Source organism: Montipora foliosa, chromosome 3 (assembly GCF_036669935.1).
Source record: "Montipora foliosa isolate CH-2021 chromosome 3, ASM3666993v2, whole genome shotgun sequence".
Classification (NCBI taxonomy): Eukaryota; Metazoa; Cnidaria; class Anthozoa; order Scleractinia; family Acroporidae; genus Montipora; species Montipora foliosa.
The window spans coordinates 44,312,763-44,330,262 of record NC_090871.1 but is presented as its reverse complement, the minus strand read 5'-3'; the positions used below and the strand labels follow the sequence as shown (position 1 = coordinate 44,330,262).

General features: G+C 38.5%; 2 protein-coding genes, 1 long non-coding RNA gene and 2 pseudogenes across 3 annotated transcripts in view; 2 read left to right on the top strand and 3 right to left on the bottom strand.

Annotated features, from left to right (window-relative positions):
* LOC137995937 (probable serine/threonine-protein kinase DDB_G0267514) overlaps positions 1-302 on the bottom strand; it is a 9,742-nt gene extending 9,440 nt beyond the window's left edge. The window contains exon 1 of the mRNA XM_068841384.1: positions 1-302. This exon is cut by the window's left edge and continues 165 nt beyond it. Within this exon, the coding sequence (XP_068697485.1) occupies positions 1-102 (102 nt within the window). The 5' untranslated portion in view covers positions 103-302.
* Positions 303-1,740: 1,438 nt separating this feature from the next.
* LOC137994886 (uncharacterized) lies at positions 1,741-14,584 on the bottom strand (annotated as a pseudogene).
* Positions 6,760-8,743, bottom strand: LOC137994885 (uncharacterized). Its single transcript, XR_011122208.1, has 3 exons — positions 8,523-8,743; positions 7,069-7,149; positions 6,760-6,783 (listed from the first exon to the last, which is right to left on the bottom strand). It is a non-coding gene; the product is annotated as an uncharacterized lncRNA (long non-coding RNA).
* Positions 9,238-13,254, top strand: LOC137995936 (uncharacterized; annotated as a pseudogene).
* A 742-nt stretch (positions 14,585-15,326) lies between the features above and the next one.
* The window catches only part of LOC137994884 (uncharacterized), a 7,590-nt gene continuing 5,416 nt past the window's right edge, over positions 15,327-17,500 (top strand). The window contains exon 1 of the mRNA XM_068840470.1: positions 15,327-15,392. The gene's annotated coding sequence lies outside the window, so the exon portion shown is untranslated. The remainder of the gene's footprint in view (positions 15,393-17,500) is intronic.

Here is a 17,500-nt window from a genome sequence, read left to right as displayed (position 1 = left end):
CCTTACTCTTTGTAGTCGTCTTTCTCGCCTTTTGCGTTTTTTCCTTTCCCGGGTCATACGTCTTACTTCCTCCTTTGTATTTTCACGACTTTTTTTGCCCATGACGACTAGAAAAATACTAAATCTACAGTACTTTAAAAGACGGTCGCGGAGCTTCCCGCCGCCATCCCGCCAAAAATGTATTCGGTAGGGTCTTCGGTAGGTACGTTATGTCACGTTATGTATATTTGCAAAACAACCGCTGATCAGTATAATAACAGACGCACAATTCCACAACATATCAAAATATCTTTGTCCAAATTGTTTCCAATTTCTCTTGAGACTTACAATGGTCCTAAGAGAAAAAAAACAATGTTAGTACATAATCACAAGCACCGCACCGGTGACTCAGTTGGCTCGTAGTGCTGTGTTCCATTGTCACACAATCACAGGAAGTTGCACAGGCTGACCGAACGCAAGGCAGTGCTTGCCTATTAATGCCAACTGGAGTCAATGTTTGCTCATATCTAGTAGTTAGCACACAAAAATAAGGAGCAGAGACATTAATTGAGGTTTGACTGTATTGCTCCTACATCAAAACAAATAAATTAAATTAACATTTTTTAGTCCTTATACAAAAGTGATGAAAACAGTTTGAAAGTGACCAAAGTATTTTCCTATCCCTATCATTCTTTTTCTAGCTTGATGCAACTACAGTAATTCTTTTGTGTGACTTAAAAGAAACGTATCACAAAATTACATGCATCTAATGTTTAGTAATGATAACAGGAATGAGTGAGTACAATCCAGGGCGCATTAGTTTATTGGGGAAGTAATATAATTTCAAAATAAGCCAAGAACACAGTGCATGGCCTGCAATAGCACAATATTGCTCATTGAATTGCATGACATGAATTCCTGGCTTATCTTTTTGGGCATTTGAATAGATCTGGGGAAAAAGGAGAAACCATTCAAGCACACCTAACATCGACTGGAAGATACATACACGTGTATTCACAGCCCCGGAGGCCTGAGGTCTCAAGTATGGCCCAAGGCCACAGGCCAAGGGCTGCACTAGAGACAAAGGGCACAATCCTTCCCTACACTGACTGACCAAGGCCGGTAATAACCGGTCTATTAATTTTTTCAAAAAAGATGTGCTGGCTGGGAACCATTGCTTAAGCCTGCCCTGTGATGCCTACATATACATGTATTATCAAACGAGAAATATGAGGCAGTACTGCTATGATTAGTCGATTCTGTTCAAAATATTAATTGATTTGTAAAGCAACGTTTCATTTTAAAAACAATTAAAAGGCTTCAAAACATATACTTTTGGTCCTAAAGCCGGCTCATCACACAAGCTCACACAACCAGGGCTAGGATTCTGCCTGGGTTGGCGCGAAAGAGCAAAATTCTCCCCTCTCCCAGAGCCTATCAGATTCCAGGATTTGCAGAATTCCACCCACTCGCAAATTGAAAAAAATAATGTCCATTAATTTTACTCAAGCACGACGTATACTACTGTCCGATCATAGATGCATGACATGTGCAACTGTTCAGTTTATGCAGAAATCAGGGTGGCAGGTAACCAATCAGATTACAAGAGTTTCTTATACTGTACAATAATAATTATTATTATTGAATGTCATTTTGCTGATTTGATGAAATAAAAGGATCCCGTGGCTGGCATTATACTCCCACCAGTACTTCCACAACACCCAAAGATATGCAAGCAAAACTAACTTTCAATTATTCAATTATTCATTAATGCAAGACTATGGCTGAAACTGAACAGTAAAATTTTAACACTGGAGCTTGCAAGGGAGAGGGCAAACCACAAGAACATTTTCTTCTGCAACAATGTCATATGCTGGTATGAACTTGCCATAGATTCTCTGCACAGGAATGAAAGTTGCATCACCTTCTGGTTCAAAGAGGTTTCTGCACCACACTTCCACAGGTGCCCCTAAGGAGTGTCTTAAAGGATGGGCTTGAAACCAATGTACCAAGGCCATTATACAAGGCAAATATTGTTCATTAACCTTTATGTTTTCCTTCATAAAGAACTCAATGACTCCTGGGCGCAAATCACTTCCAGAGGTATCAATTGAGCCCCCAAGTGTACACCATCTTGCAAGGATAAATGCAGATCTGTCACTTCTTGAATTACTGGATCCAAGCAACTCTCCATGAAATTTGCAGCATGCAAATTTATCGAAGTGTGTTGTAACAGAAACTTCATCAACTCCATCAAAAATAGCATCATAGCATTTCTTAAGATTAACGAGGCCAGCAGCATCTAAACTATCATGAGAATACGGACCACAACAGATGTAATGAGAGTCAGCATCGCCCCACTGACCACCCCTCTGCACTGACCCAATGGAGAGCAAACTAGCTTGGATAATCTTTGAAGGTAAACAGTGGTCAGGAAAAAGTTCTTGTACAGTTCCTGATTGTTTTGCTTAAAGTTTCATCAGCAAGGGTTCAAAGGTTTCACGAAACATAGCCGGGAGGGGAATGTCTTTCATTACTTGATTGAAAGAAATTTTTGCATTAACTGTATCTCAACTGCACGTTGATTGGTCCCATAGTCCCCAAGAATACCATTGTAGCGCTCAAAGCTAAACAACCAAAATGCATAAACAGGTCCATAATCCAAGACACAGTCTAAAAGATGTGTGTGTAAGTGCATGTTTGGGGTTACCTTATCCTTTCCATAAATCTCTTCAAAACGCTTGCAAAACTTCATAAGGTACGAGTGAGCCAACATTGTTTGGCTTCAGTCAGGCTTGAAGAACACAAGAATACACAGGCCATGACAAAATCACGCCAGAGTTCCAAGTCATTGTTTGGTAAGATATTCCATAAAGCATATATGGAAAATAGAACAGTAAATGATTTCCACTGGTCAGCAGTGAAACCCCCATAGTTGTTCCTAATTTTTTTGGGCATCCTTCCAACACTGGCTGGAACTTTCACTTTGTCTAGTTTCTCTTGAATGTGAAGCAGGCCTTTCTTGTAAAGCAATGGCTTGTCTGAATCCAGCCAAATGTTCTTCAAAACATGTTTTGCTGTACCTGTAAACAGGTTGTGCATTGGGTCCACAATGTGAAAGCGTACACAATCAAAATAGGGCAATTGCATAAGTTCAGTATATCTGGTACCATATATTTGCTCTAAGTCTGCAGAGTCACCTGCTGAGGTTTGGTTCAGGATCTCTTGTGCTTGTTCTCGGTGTTCAAAGTTATTTCTCTGAGGACAAGGATCAAACCCAGAAAAATCAATTTTTGTGGTCACTGTTCCAGGAAAATACTTGTTACACTTTGAGCAGCCTTTATTTGAGGCATGACCTGTAAAGCCACAAACTTTCCTTGCTGCAGGGACATCGCACCCCACACAAAGAAGTGCAGCACGAAATAATGTTGTTGGCGTTGAACCATGAAGTTTAATACTGACACCATTCCACAAAACATTCAATTCAGCTACAAGTGGTTGCAAGTAGGCATTAATGTTTAGTTTTGGCTCATGGGGCCCTGGAATGACCCCAACTAAAAACACATTTTCTGGCTTAAACCTTTCAGTCCTTGGTAAATTCATTAACACCATGTACATAGCTCCTACACTATACAAGGAATGTTTAGAAGGTTGGAACCAGTCCACATTCAACATAAAAGCATAGTTCCTGGGTGCTGCAAGGTATGGCTTCCCATCCACATACTGCCATTCTTTCCAAACACGTCCATCAAATACGTCAGCTAGAAATCCATCAGGAATATCTCTTCTTCTCCATATCTCACACTTTGTCTCAAATCCAGGCCTCTGAAGGAATTGCTTGAGATTTTCTGTGGTACTGTTATAACAATATACTTTGAATGGATATAATTTGATTTCACCACTCTTCAATGACACTTGTTTTAAAACTGGCTCACCACATTTTGTGCGTCGAAAAACCTGACGATGATGTGGAAACTGGACAAATTCACACTTCTTTGTTACTTTTCTCCCATGCAGTTGTTCATAGCAATCCTCAAAGTTATACAGGCTGTGACACTTTGGACACACAACATATTTTATAAACCTGTCTTGGTCAATTCCAACTTGTTTACGAAGCAAATGAACGGACTTGGGTACCAGCACAGCAAAACTTGCAATTATTGGGAAAATGGTCCCAAGGGAGTCAAACATGGCCCTCAAAAAAGCAAGAAGTATGTCAAATGCATTGTCTGATAGTGAACAAAATGAGGCCCAAAAGCATAAGAAGATCAGCATCCAATTAACAATACTTGTAGATTTTGCATTTCCAGATACTCTTGAAATTGGACAAACACGCACTAAGGGCAACTGACACTGGGCTTGTGGAAAATCTTTGTTAACATCCTCTTCTGCTAAATCCCAAGCTTCAGTAAGAAAGTCTGGTTGTATCCTCTCATGGTAGATCAAATCGTTCATGCCTGTGTCACTATCACTGATATTGGCAGTGTCCCCTTGCAATAAATAGCAATCTTCTTCTTCTAGATTGTGTATTGGAACACCACTGGATGCTGTTGATTGGATTGAAACAAATAAACATAAATTTTTGTGAGTTTCATTTGTGCCTATCATGTATTGCTCTCAGATTGATTTCTTAGTAGATTTTACATGTAATCTTAAATGTACATTAATGAAACTGTACTTATTTATTTTTATCTTGTATATGTTGTCGTTCAATTTTGACCTCTGGTTTAATTTTTTTGAGCCAGTACATAATGTTTGAACCAGTCCAATTTTCTTTTTTTTTATAACACCACCCATTTAAACATACTTGGACATCTTTCTGTAACTAAGTAGACTACATGTCACAGGAAAAATTTTGGATTCCCAGTGTTGGGATAAAATAGGGGTTTTATTGGGAATTTATTGGGTTTTGATTGTGAATTCACAAAATTGGGAAAGTGCTACCAAACCCATTTTAAGGTCAAAGAAATCCCATTAAAATCCCAATATTGGGATAAAGATGACCCATAATTTTCCCATTCTTGGGTTTACCAACAACCCAATTATTTCCCCCAACTGGGATTCTGCTGTCCCAATAATTTCCCAATCCTGGGATTCTGCTGTCTCAATAATTTCCCAATCCTGGGATTCTGCTGTCTCAATAATTTCCCAATCCTGGGATTCTGCTGTCCCAATAATTTGTCAATCCTGGGATTCTGCTGTCCCAATAATTTCTCAATCCTGGGATTCTGCTGTCCCAATAATTTCTCAATCCTGGGATTCTGCTGTCCCAATAATTTTTCAAAATTGAGATTCTGTTGTCCCAATGATTTCTCAAAACTGGGATTGTCCTGTCCAAATATTTCCACAATTATGGGATTTTCCTGTTACAGTTTTTCCATAAATTGGGGATTTTCCGTCCCATTATTTTCACAAGAATGGTAATTATTTCCCCCAGTATTTTGAAAACAATGTATCAATCATTTGATTTAATATACCCTATTATTTCCTCAAAAAGAAGAATTACGTCTCAGTATTTTCCAAAAATAGTATGTATTTATTATTTACTCCTGTACATATTTTAACATGTTTTACACAATCAACAATTTCAACAATCATGCACTAAAGGGAAACTGAGTACCTTCATGCTACAGATAAAGCCTCTGCAAGTTAATTAATGTCAACTCAAAACAAGGTGAAACAAACTTTAAAAAAAGTTAGTTATCTTTGAACAAATAACATGAATCCTTGTGCAGATTCAACAAAGAAACTTTACACTGGTCAATTCCTGTGAACAGCAAGGACAGGTGACATTTTTAAGTGAAACATTAGTTTTGAGACCAATCATTCCAAATTTAACATGTCAATTTCTCTGTGCACATTTATGTCACTTTTCCTGATATCTCCTGAGCTGGTTCCATTTTTTAGTGAAACATATTTCAAAGTAATCAGCTTTCTTGCTGTAACCTCTAGTATCTGTGATACTTTGAGTGCTGTCAGGCTCTTGGACGGAACCTCAAACCTCCGTTTCAACATTTTAACAAGCTCCCCCCGTTCTGGAATTTTTCCAGTTACTGCCTTTACTATCACCATTGCTGACTTTTTGGTTATCTTGTTTACAGAAGCAGGTTCAGCTGACAATGATTCCTCGCAGGCTTCATCTGGCTCATTTCCTGACAAATCATTGTCTACGTTTAATATCACAGTATCAGTGGAGCTTAGTTCATCTTCATCCTAAATACAAAAAGTACAGCCTTTATTAAATGACCTTGCTTATAATGACAGATTTGCCAGATAATTATCCCAACATCATGCAACGTACAAGGATTCAGACCTACTTCAATAATGTGTTTGGTGTCTATGCTGACTGATAATGGAGAGGGTATATAAGAACTTTGACATCTTTGATTGTAATCAAGGTTGTGTAGAAAACAAAGTGCTAAGCAGGCCAATTAACATAATAATATAATACTCAGCAGGCAGTTTTGTTCGAGTGTGTCCTGGTTCCTTATTATTTACTGACATTTTGTAGCAGGTAGCCGGCTCTAAGATACACTTCTGGTTGTGCAGTATAGGATTATCACCTCCGTAATGTAGCATTTTCAATCAAATGTAAGCTATACCTGTCAGGTTGTTAAATTTACTAAGAGGATGGCAAGGAGAGATTTGATAGGCCAATCATTTGAGCTGCATAAAGTTGCTTTTTTCGTGAAAATCTTTAACATTTTAAAGTGAGTATAACAGACTTAATACTTTTTAATTTTTTTTCTTAATTCTAGTTATAATATTATATATTTTCCGCATTTTTCCATGATTTTCTTTGGGCTGTTTAACAGAAGGATGTAGTGGATTAGTTCATTTTTCTACATATATCAAAAGAGAGAATCTTTCATAGCAACGCTGTATTACTTAAGTGCAGAAATACCTCTCAGTTACTTATGTTGCAGTAATGATGTTAACATTTTACTTAATAAGGTACCTCCCTTTATTACAGTGCGACTACTTCAAGGGAAGTCACCCAAGGAAAATTCTTTGAAAATTTACCAACAGCATCTCATTATTAAAATTAATATAAATTAATGGTTGCAAAAGTTTCTTGCCGTAGCTTACCATAGATGGAAGTTTGGGTCGAGGTGTGAATTCTACCTCGCTGCTGGAGCTGGACTCTGATGGGGATGGCGATACTGCAAACTAGCAAAATGAAAACCAGTCAATAGCATGTCAAAGCAATCATGCTACCTACTGCTAACTTTAAAAAAAGGTTTGAAATAGTTGTTAGTTATTCCAAAACAAACAAATTTATTCAGCTGTTAGGTATACAGCCAAACTTCAAAACGAATTACAGTCAGTCATTGGACAAGTCATTTAAATCTCGCAATGTCTTATTAAATACCAACCAACCAACCCCAAAATTCACAGCATTCCACCCTAATGAGATGAATGAAGGAAATATCTACCACCAGGTATATATGCATTTGATACCTTTTCCTTGGTTTTCTGGAACCTCCGTTGCTCACTGAAGAAGCTTTTAATATGCTGAGCAATACCATCAGAGAAGAAGCCAGCCTCAGGCAGTGAACATTCATCAGAGATCTTCTTAGCAAACTGTTCAAGCTCAGCTTTTCTCTCTGGTGTGTTAAATTTAGGAAACTTGTGTTTCCAGTTCTCACTTGCTAGCACTCCCACTTGTTTACGTCTGTATATATTTACACAAAATGTAAAGGAGTTGAAGATGCAAGAGACATTTGACCAGTACTGCATAAACTGAAATAAGACTGTTCTAAATTATCTTTAAAAAATTCCTCAAGGAACATTTGCTGCTAATTCAGCGATTCATGTGTTTTATTGGGATGTTAATACCAAATTGTTTCCAATAGAAACTGGCTCTGTCGTCCCTTACAACAGTGTAGTTTTAACGGTAAAACTTGAGCACAGGACTTCCCTTGTTGCACAGTCAACCGATAAACATAGCTGGTTAAAATGATTTCAATCTAGTTTGTTATTTTAATTTCCTTGCTTCTGATTTATGGTAATGAAATGTAATGAATAAAAAAAATTGGTTGAAATTACTTAAACCTGAATTTCATGTACCTACAGGATAATTATATAATAACACTGCAGTAAATAGGTAACCCCTGAAACAAAAATAGCATGAACTTGAACAAAAAGTTCAGTCGTCCCAGGCAGCTAAGGAGGGGAGGGAAGTAATGGGATACATGTACCAATCAGTATACTCCATTTCTATCCCCAGGCATGTGATACTAATACAAGTGTATCTTAAAAATACAAAATCAATTACACAAATACCTAAAATTATAATTGAAATACAGAATTCATAACACCCGTATTTTTGGTAAATAGAATTACCGAAAACCTTGATAAAAAACACCCAACAAAACCCCTGGCCTGGCCTAACAGCTAGAAGTCAAACTGTATGAGCCATGCCAGGCCATCGAAACTAAAACTTAGCAAAAACGGCAACGGTTGGATTACAAAAATAACTTATCTAACATTTCCACTTGCCAATAAATCAAGGTAATCTGAGAACAAAACAACACACTCACTTTGAAAGGTATAAACGCTTGAGCTCTGGCGAAAATGTGGCCATGTCGCCCATCGAAGGCTTAGCACTGCTTGGCGATAGCGTAGTCAGAACGTTCCTTCTCTTTCCTCGTGGAGATGGCGGAATCAGCTTTTCAAACTCTTGTTTGAATCGCAAGGCTTTCCCGTAATTTAACCCCAGCTTCACGAAGATTGGGGAGTCGGCATCTCTTTGTAAGAGATCGGCAATGGCTAAAGGGCAGTTTACTTCCTCTTCTGTCATCAAATAATGGATGATAAAGTGAAATTAACAACTCATTCAACCTACAAAACGATCGCAGAATGGTATACATCTTTCGAGAAGACATAAATAAGCTTTAATTACCTTCAAATGCTTTGGCGATGCCTTGGTCGAAGAGCTGTGATAACTTTTGATTTATTTCCCCAGAACTTATTTGTGTTTTATCTTCCACGTTTATTTCCTCGTTCATCTTTGCACAAGAACTCCTGTCGATACGCGTCAACAGCCCACAAAACAACTTCTAGAAAATGGCGCCTATTTTTTAAGTGCGCAAACAAAAACCACCAGCCACGCTGGCTCATGATTGGACCGTGTTTGAAAGCCGTGAACTGATTGGCTAAGGTTGGCTGTGTGTTCCCGCCGAAAAATGGTCCATGCACAGTGATTCTGAGCCCACTGTGTTATTAGGACAGCATATATCTATCACAAAAAGCAACATGGCGGCAAACTATATGGAAAGTAGCGAAAAAAGTCCTCCGATTTGGACACGAAGTAGCATCACATCGTGCTCCTGCAGTGATAAGTCATACCGTCATGTTCACTGCCCTTGTTCAAGCTGCAATGGACGAGCAGTGGATAGAGGTACCGAACTTAGGCACTGGAAAGAAAACCAAATTGTTTCCAAAACTCGGTCCCTATTGGATGAGTTTCGCGAACCTTTACCTGCATGTAGTTTCAACCCTACTGAAGATGGCCTCTCAGATGAGGAAACACAGATGGATGAAGATATTGAAGGTATGCAATTTGACAACAGCAATAATGGTAGCGATGAAGAGGAAGATGAACGCTGTGCCAGCTTGCCGAGAGAGAGAATCCAGCAACATGCTTCTGACAAACCTGAAGAAAGGGAGCCCAACCCTTTGAGGAAATTAGTGGTTAATGCCGTTCTAGACGCTCTTAGGATTGTGAAGGAAAGTGGATCGTCTTGACAAACGTTTGAGGACATTTTAAATTATGGCAAAACTCTTTTATTAGCCGGCCATAATAGTGAAAATATAGATCGTGAAATTTTGCTTACGTTGTGGCCAAGAAACTGGAACTCAGTGCAGAATCTGTTAAAAGAAGAGGGATACGAAGACGCCAAATTACTGTTTATTTGCATCTGTCGAAATGAAAAGGAACAAACAAGAAATGGAAAAACTACTAAGAAATTTGTTTACACCGGAAAATACAGCGTCCTGGAGAATAAGGATGACTTGTGCATTTACTGTGGAAAAAAAGGCTATCTAAAATACTACTACCTAGGCATCAGCACAAAAGTGAAGAATTGGTTTAAAAGTGTTGATATGTGTAGAAAAATGTTGTCCCATTGGAACGCACGTGATAACTGGCTTGGTTGCCAAAACAGCAATCCAGAAAAATGTGAATTCTGGGATGGCGAGCGATGGATTGAACTGCAGTGGTTCTGGGACCCTAACAGCACTTGGACTTTGCCATCACTTTGTCATCATTGTGGATTACCAGTTTCATCCGATCAGTTAATCAATTCTCCCAATGGCATAGATGGAAGTAAAGATGTAGAATGCCCAAACTGCTTTGAAATCTTTGAACACCGTATTAAAGTCACCAATGGATCTCCTTTGAATTTGCCCTAGTGGGACACTGGGATGGATGGCAACCATTTGGGACAAGTTATAGAGGGTGTGGATCACTAGAAGTTAGCATTGCAAACATGACCAAAAATGACAGGAACCATGTAGAAGAGGTATATGTGGTTGGCTTTATTCCTTGCTATCAGGTTCCCAACCTACCTGAAGCTCTTGACCCATTTTTACAGCCGTTACTGCAGGACATATCTAAAGGGTTTATTGATGGTTTCAAGGTTTTCAGCTATCCAAGGGAGATAGAGGTAGAAGGCTATCAAACTAGTGAAGAGGAGACAGTACGTGTGCTACTTCTGTGCTGGACAGCAGATCATCCGGGACAGTGCGAATGTGGCAAGTTCTTGAACCAAGGAAAGTCTGGATGCAGGAGATGTAAAATGGTTGGTAAACTACTTGAGAATAGCACAAACACACATGTGTATTATGGAGAAAACTGTTACCACTTTAGATATCCTTGGGAAGAGAGATCTATTGAATCTTCTGTTGAGGACATGTTTGACATAGACCGTGAAACAAGAGTTAGCATTCGCAAAGCAATGTCATCTACCAAAGGCTTCACTGGAACGAGCATACTACATAAATACCTTTACCCACTGTATGGTTTTGACATCCTGAAGCACCTGGTATTTGATGTTTTTCACACTGTCTGCCTTAATGTTGTGAAAAATCAGTTAGAGAGAATTCTAGAGCTGAAGCTCCTCGATCCATCATACTTAGATGATCAAGTTGAGAATTTCCCATGGACACAAGAGCTTAAAGCTGGAAGAATTCCTCGATCACTTGCACAATGTAAAGGAGTACATGTAGGACAGTGGAAAGCCGAAGGACTGCAGAAGTTTTCCTTTCCTATGGCTGACTGTATATTTATGGGCAAACTAGCTGACAGGCATGAATTAGAAATCCAATCACTTGTTTCCAGACTTACAGAACTCCACTTTTATAGTGGCCGAACATCATGGGATGATAACATGATTGAACTGCACAGAAAGTTAGCGTGGCGGCTCAACATCCAGATTGAAGAAATTCAGGGATTGCACATGTGCACGATATCAGTGCATAATTTGATTCACATACATGAAGACATAATCAATTTTTCTTCCCCTGACAACTATTGGTGTGCGGTATATGAGAGGGCTGTAAAACAATACGTTAAAAAGTCAAATAACTGCAAAGGGATTGAAGCAACATTTGCTCAGTCAGAGTCCAGGCGGGAATTTTTGAAACCACTGCAAGCTTCTGATCAGAGGAAGGCTGGAAAAGTTGACTTGGCAATGGTAAATTAAAATAAATGTTTTTTTACATGTGGCCCTCCATAGGAAAAGGTGGGCTTAAGCGGATTATTCACAAAGTATCTAAATGTAGTGTTTGAAACACATTTCAAATTCATTTCAAACTGTTTCAAATTGGTTATGAACAGAAAATGTTTTAAACAGAAGAAACACTTGATAACATGAAGAGCACCTTGAAACGCCAATGTGGTAACCCCCGTTTCCTATCCGAGGACCACATAGTTCAGCAAAAACGAGCTGTGCCCTGGCATTTGAATGTTTAAAAATCATGGATATTTGATATAATGTCAGTGGAAACATTGCACACATCAAGATGTAGATAGTAGCTAGTAACTAACAAGAAACTTGACTTCCAGCTTAATGTTCCCAACCATGCATTGGAATAAAAATTAAGGTCTGTTGATCTTTTCGGAGAGAAAAGTGTTTGATAACATTTTTAATTAATGTATACCTGGTCATCATTGCAAATGTATGTCAAATTTTATAGCTTGAATATATTGCTGTATACATTTTTTTTGCATTTTGTAGCACTGAATTTAACCCCCTTAAGAATGTTGCAGAGCTATCCATGGTATTCCAAAATTCATTAACAGTACACGGTAGAAGTTCAAAATTTAATATCGTACAACCGACCGTAATACATTTAACCACTGGCAGAAGACATTTGTTGATGATTATATAAAGTTGCCACTTCAGAACATATCAATTTTACAAATTTCACTAATCTGTTTTGTGTTCTCAGGGATTTGCCAGTTCAGCTGAAATCGCCCACATGCAATCAGAAAAGGAACCTCAAACTCGAGGACAATTTCTACTGGGTGCAATGTCAAAGGTCAAATCACTGTCACTGAATGAGAGAGTCAAAATTGCAGACACACTGGATATTTCTGCGAGAGAGGTGCCTGCAGTCGTCTTTGTTTCAAGTAAGGCCTTCCTGTCTGACGTAGGATATCAGGGATCAGTTGTCTACAAAGGAGAGAATGTTATAGCAGACATCAATGGCCATGAGACGGTTTTACTGATATGCAACTTTTTGTCTATCAGATGTGAAGGAACAGAACGTGCAACACTGTTGACAGTTGGGCCAAGTTACCCTCCTCTTACTACAGAGGACGGAAGTCAAGCAAGTGATTTCTGGAGTGGATTTATTAAAGTCAAGGCTGAACCAGGTTCTGAGCAGTTGTTATTCCCACTTGACTGTGTCAAGAGAAAGGTTATACTCTACAGCTGTGATGATGGTGTAAATTCTGTTGTTGACTACCAGAGGCAAGCAAGACAGCTGCCATACACCATCATTGTTCCAGTTTATATTGAGTGCGGCGATATGCTGTCTATTCAAGGAGAACATTTGCATGATATTTGGTTTGGCCATGTCCAAAGTATTGACCACTGTCAAAGAACAGTTGATGTATTTTTCTTTGTTGAAAGTAGCAGGCACAAGAATCTGTATGTTAGGGAGACACAAGGGAGACATGGTAGAAACACTGTTTCTTGGCACTCTGTCATTGGAATTGCAAGTGGGGAGTGGATTTCTCACACACAGTGGAGAAAGAAGGAATGAACACAGTGTTTTCTGGACTTAATGCAATGACATTAGGTTACCAGATCCTCATATATGGTGTATGGCTATTTAGTTATGGACATCTTCAAGTTTGAAAATAACTTATCAAGAGGATCTTTGTGTCTCATTAGTAGTGACTGTCATGACAGTATCATGAGCATGTGAAATGTGATAATGAGCCATTCACAAAACAAATTCCATAGACCTCATCTTTTGGGGTATATCCTTATATCACTAGTCCCAGTTCTTGCTTTTTACTGCTTAAACACATGCCATAATGAAACATTTATATAATACAATGCATAATACAAGTCAACACCACATGTGTCTGATTTTTTTTACTTCTAGTTTTCTTTTCACTTGTACCATATAAATGCACCTCTAATACCCTTGTAGCAATAGCCTCATATCAAATAACTGCAGCCGGTTAGCAGCTGTTTCAAATCCAAGGTTTGGGAAATAATGTCCTCATACATAACTCATGGGAAAACTGGAATTAGTTTTTAACTTTCCCAATCTTTTTTCAAAACAGTAACTTTGACCTTTTCCAGAACTAAAAATTCCCGCTTTTGTTTTTGCTTAGTAAGAGAGCTATGTCCCAATTCTCTCTCAGATTTGGGTAAATCCGATATTTTCCAAAACCGTTTTCCCAATATTTTCCCATTTCTGGAAAATTATGTCCCAAATACAAATAAATATGGGAAAAAGTTGAATGGTATTAAGATTTCCCAACATTTTCCCAAAATAGCAATTTTTGCTTTTTTTCATCACAAAAAATTCCCAATTTTTTGTCCAATATTTTCCCAGAGAAGGAAAATCATGTTCCATTTATTTCCCAGAATTGGGTAAAATCCCATATTTTTCCCAAAGTTGAGTTCTGAAAAGATAATTTATTTTTTTTCCCAAAAAAATCCCTAATTGTGAAGTAAAAGGTGGTATAAGGTTCCAAATTTTTCCCAAATTTGGGAAATTGTTTCCCAGTTTTATCCCAATATTTTCCCAAATTTGGGAAAATTTACAGAAATTTCCCAATTTGGGAATCCAAAATTTTTCCTGTGTGTAGTGTTTACTTTGACAATTTAAAATTTGAACGGAAGTTACCTTCAGGCGCCGTCTTGGGTGCATCTTGATCATCACAGTGAAATTGATTGTCGGCTCGACTATCATCATCATCATACACGTCAAAATGTGCTTCGCGTCGGCTGCTACCTTCCTCGTCGGAAGACTCAATTGTCTCCCACTGGGCTGTATTCTTATTAAAATACAGATCATAATGCTCCCTATATGTTCTCCCGGATACATACTCTTGGCAGTGCTGACAAAATCGTCGTTTCCTGGAAGCCATGTTCACCGAGGAATGAAGTCTTAAGTGGAAGAACAGCGGTATCACCATGGGCAAGCAGCCAATGAGAATAAATGTACTTTTTGGCCAGATCCACAAAATATGTTCTGATTTCCATTTGTAGACATTTTAGGTGCTGACAGATTTAGGGTTTGAATATAGGCGGGCGATCATCTCAAGTTTGTCCTTTTTCGTTGACGCGAGTAAGAAAGGTCAATCTCCTGATACTGATCCTATTGGAAAATGGCGTGTTTACCACCAAACCATCCAAGTAAATGAAGAAGTGGAACCAGAGGCGGCCGAAATGACATCGTTACCCACACGGATCATCGAATGAGAATAATCCTAGTTCTTTTAACCCGTCCAATTCATCGCGGGGACGAACTGAATGCATTCCAGCCCTGAACGAATCGGTATCTTCGACACCACCAACCACTGTGGAGCTCGAAACAGACAGGACACCGATCAGATCATCTGATCCAAACTTGCCTAGAGGTAGTATCTCCTCAATATCTACGCCGACTGGTTCGCCAAACGCTACGCCAGCTCCGCTGATCCGAGGCGACAAGAAAACACCGTTAGGTCTCTTTGTCTGGCACCACTGAATCTGGCCGCCACTACAAACCGCTGCGACTCAAGTGAGGGTCATGACTTCATTGCTAGGGTGCAAGAATTCTTTACACGGCAGGAGTAATTCAATGCTCTTTTGGAGAAAAAGCTCTCTGAACGGCTGGAGAAAGAGAACGAGCAATATACCTCTCAAATTCGGAGAAAGCGGCTACCAAAAGAGGTGTCGGTAAGTTTTTAATGATTCTCAATGGGTACCATTTTGACGTTAGGTCTTGTGATTTATAACGATCTGGTTTATGTGACCTTCTGTACACACATTTTTTCATTCGGTGAGAGAGAGATACATGTACGTGGCAACATGAGTTGTAAAAAGCGCGCGAAAAGTTGGTGCTTTTGAATCGGTATTCAAACAGTATGAATACCAACCAGAAATGTACCTTAAGAAATTAAGAATCATGTTGCATTGGAACACACTTAAATGGCCAATAATGCCATTAATGATTGAAACATGTTTCAAAAATTGATAATACAATCCAAAACAGTGTGATTAGTAATGGTAATTGAACCGACTGGAGTGCAATTTGTACAGGTAATCACATGATTTCGAGTGCAGTTTGAAATAAATAAGCAGGACGACCACAAGTGCAATTTGTAGTCTTTGAATAAAATTACAAGTGCTTATTTGTTCCAAATTGCATGAGAAAAATCATGTGATTACTTATTAATAATATTCATGAAAAAATTCGAGATGGTGAAGCAGAAGAAAGCCAGGCGTATCACGTAGTCCAGGTTGCAAGCTTGATTTGAAAACTAATGACTTGATAGGTTTTGGCCAAACCCTTTGTTTTTTTACCTAATCATAATCCAGACTTTCGATGTGTAATTTGCACTGCAACAAATTGCAAAATTGTTGACACACTTTCATTAAAAACCACCTTTTCTAGCTTCCAATGCCCGCCGTATCTAGAATTTAAACCTTTCCCGCTTCCTCTCCCCTCTCCCCCTGTCAATGTTGGCTGCTTCAGTTTCCAACATTTTTGTGTCTTGCTAGCAACACTGATAAGGGAGGGAGGGGGGCTGCAGTGTGAGATATAATAGGGAATTTAATAACGCCCCAAGAAGGTGAAGTGTCTTCACTATTTTTGCAACTTGTTGTGGTATTATACTTTTTGCTCTGTGTTACACTTGAACTGCCCTGCTCTCAGCCAATCAGAATTGAGTAATTAACAAAATCACACGACCGAGTAGCAGGAGTCTGATTTGTTTACTCACGAGTCTGATTACAGACAGAATTGGACGACTCCAAGTCGTGTTACCAATTAATCATAGCCACTACAATTTCCCGAGAAAACAAATTATGCATTCCTATGTCACTCTTTAATGTTGCAAATTCTTCCATTTTGGAAAATCCCCAGCTTGGTATGGTAGGTGGTTGTTGCTATGGTTATTGTGATAAATTCTGTGATTGGTGGATGAAGCTGAGAGCACTTAATATTGTTCGCTGATGTAACTGTTCGATTACAGCTAACTGTCTGATTTCACCATCCTTTTACAACTTAACACAATGATAAGTGAAAAATAAAGCAGTTAATCGGCCATTATCAAATTTGAGAAAATTGTAATGGTTATGATTAGGTCTGAAATCATAGGTGTGATTTCAGTGTGATTTTAAATCACACTTATGGTTTCAGACCTAATAATAATATACATGAAAAAATTTCAGCGTATTGATTGGCTGAGAGCACATCAATTTATCCCAAACAGAGTGCAGCTAAGTGAAATTAGTGCCATAAAGGGGAACTTTTTGTGTTGATAGCCAATCAAATGCTAGCCCTGATGGCCCAATTCATGGTGCAATTTGTTGCTTCTGCTAACCATTATTAATAAGTAATCATGTGATTTTTCATGCAATTTGCGATAAATAAGCATCTTTCAAAAACCTATACAAATTGCACACCACTTAGTTCATTATAAATGGATCTGCTATTTTACAAAGCAATCAAGTAATTCGTATCAAAAACTATGAAAGTTAGCAATATCAATTTAGGTTTACAATCATAATCAATTTGTTACTTGTGGTCTAGACTACCTATCAACTTATCTGCATGTTCATTACATAGTTTTATATAGTTGCTGTGGGAAGTATGTGTATTTGTTACTGTATGTGTAGTAAGCTTTCAAATACTTTCACAGTTAGTTTTATAGATACCCTTAAGTTTTTGTCTCAAAAAGACACAGTAATGGACATCGTGGTTATCGCTTTCTAGACACTATCAGAAAGGTGCTCCAGTTATGGTTTGTTTTGTGGAATGACTACAGTAAAATAGGAAAATG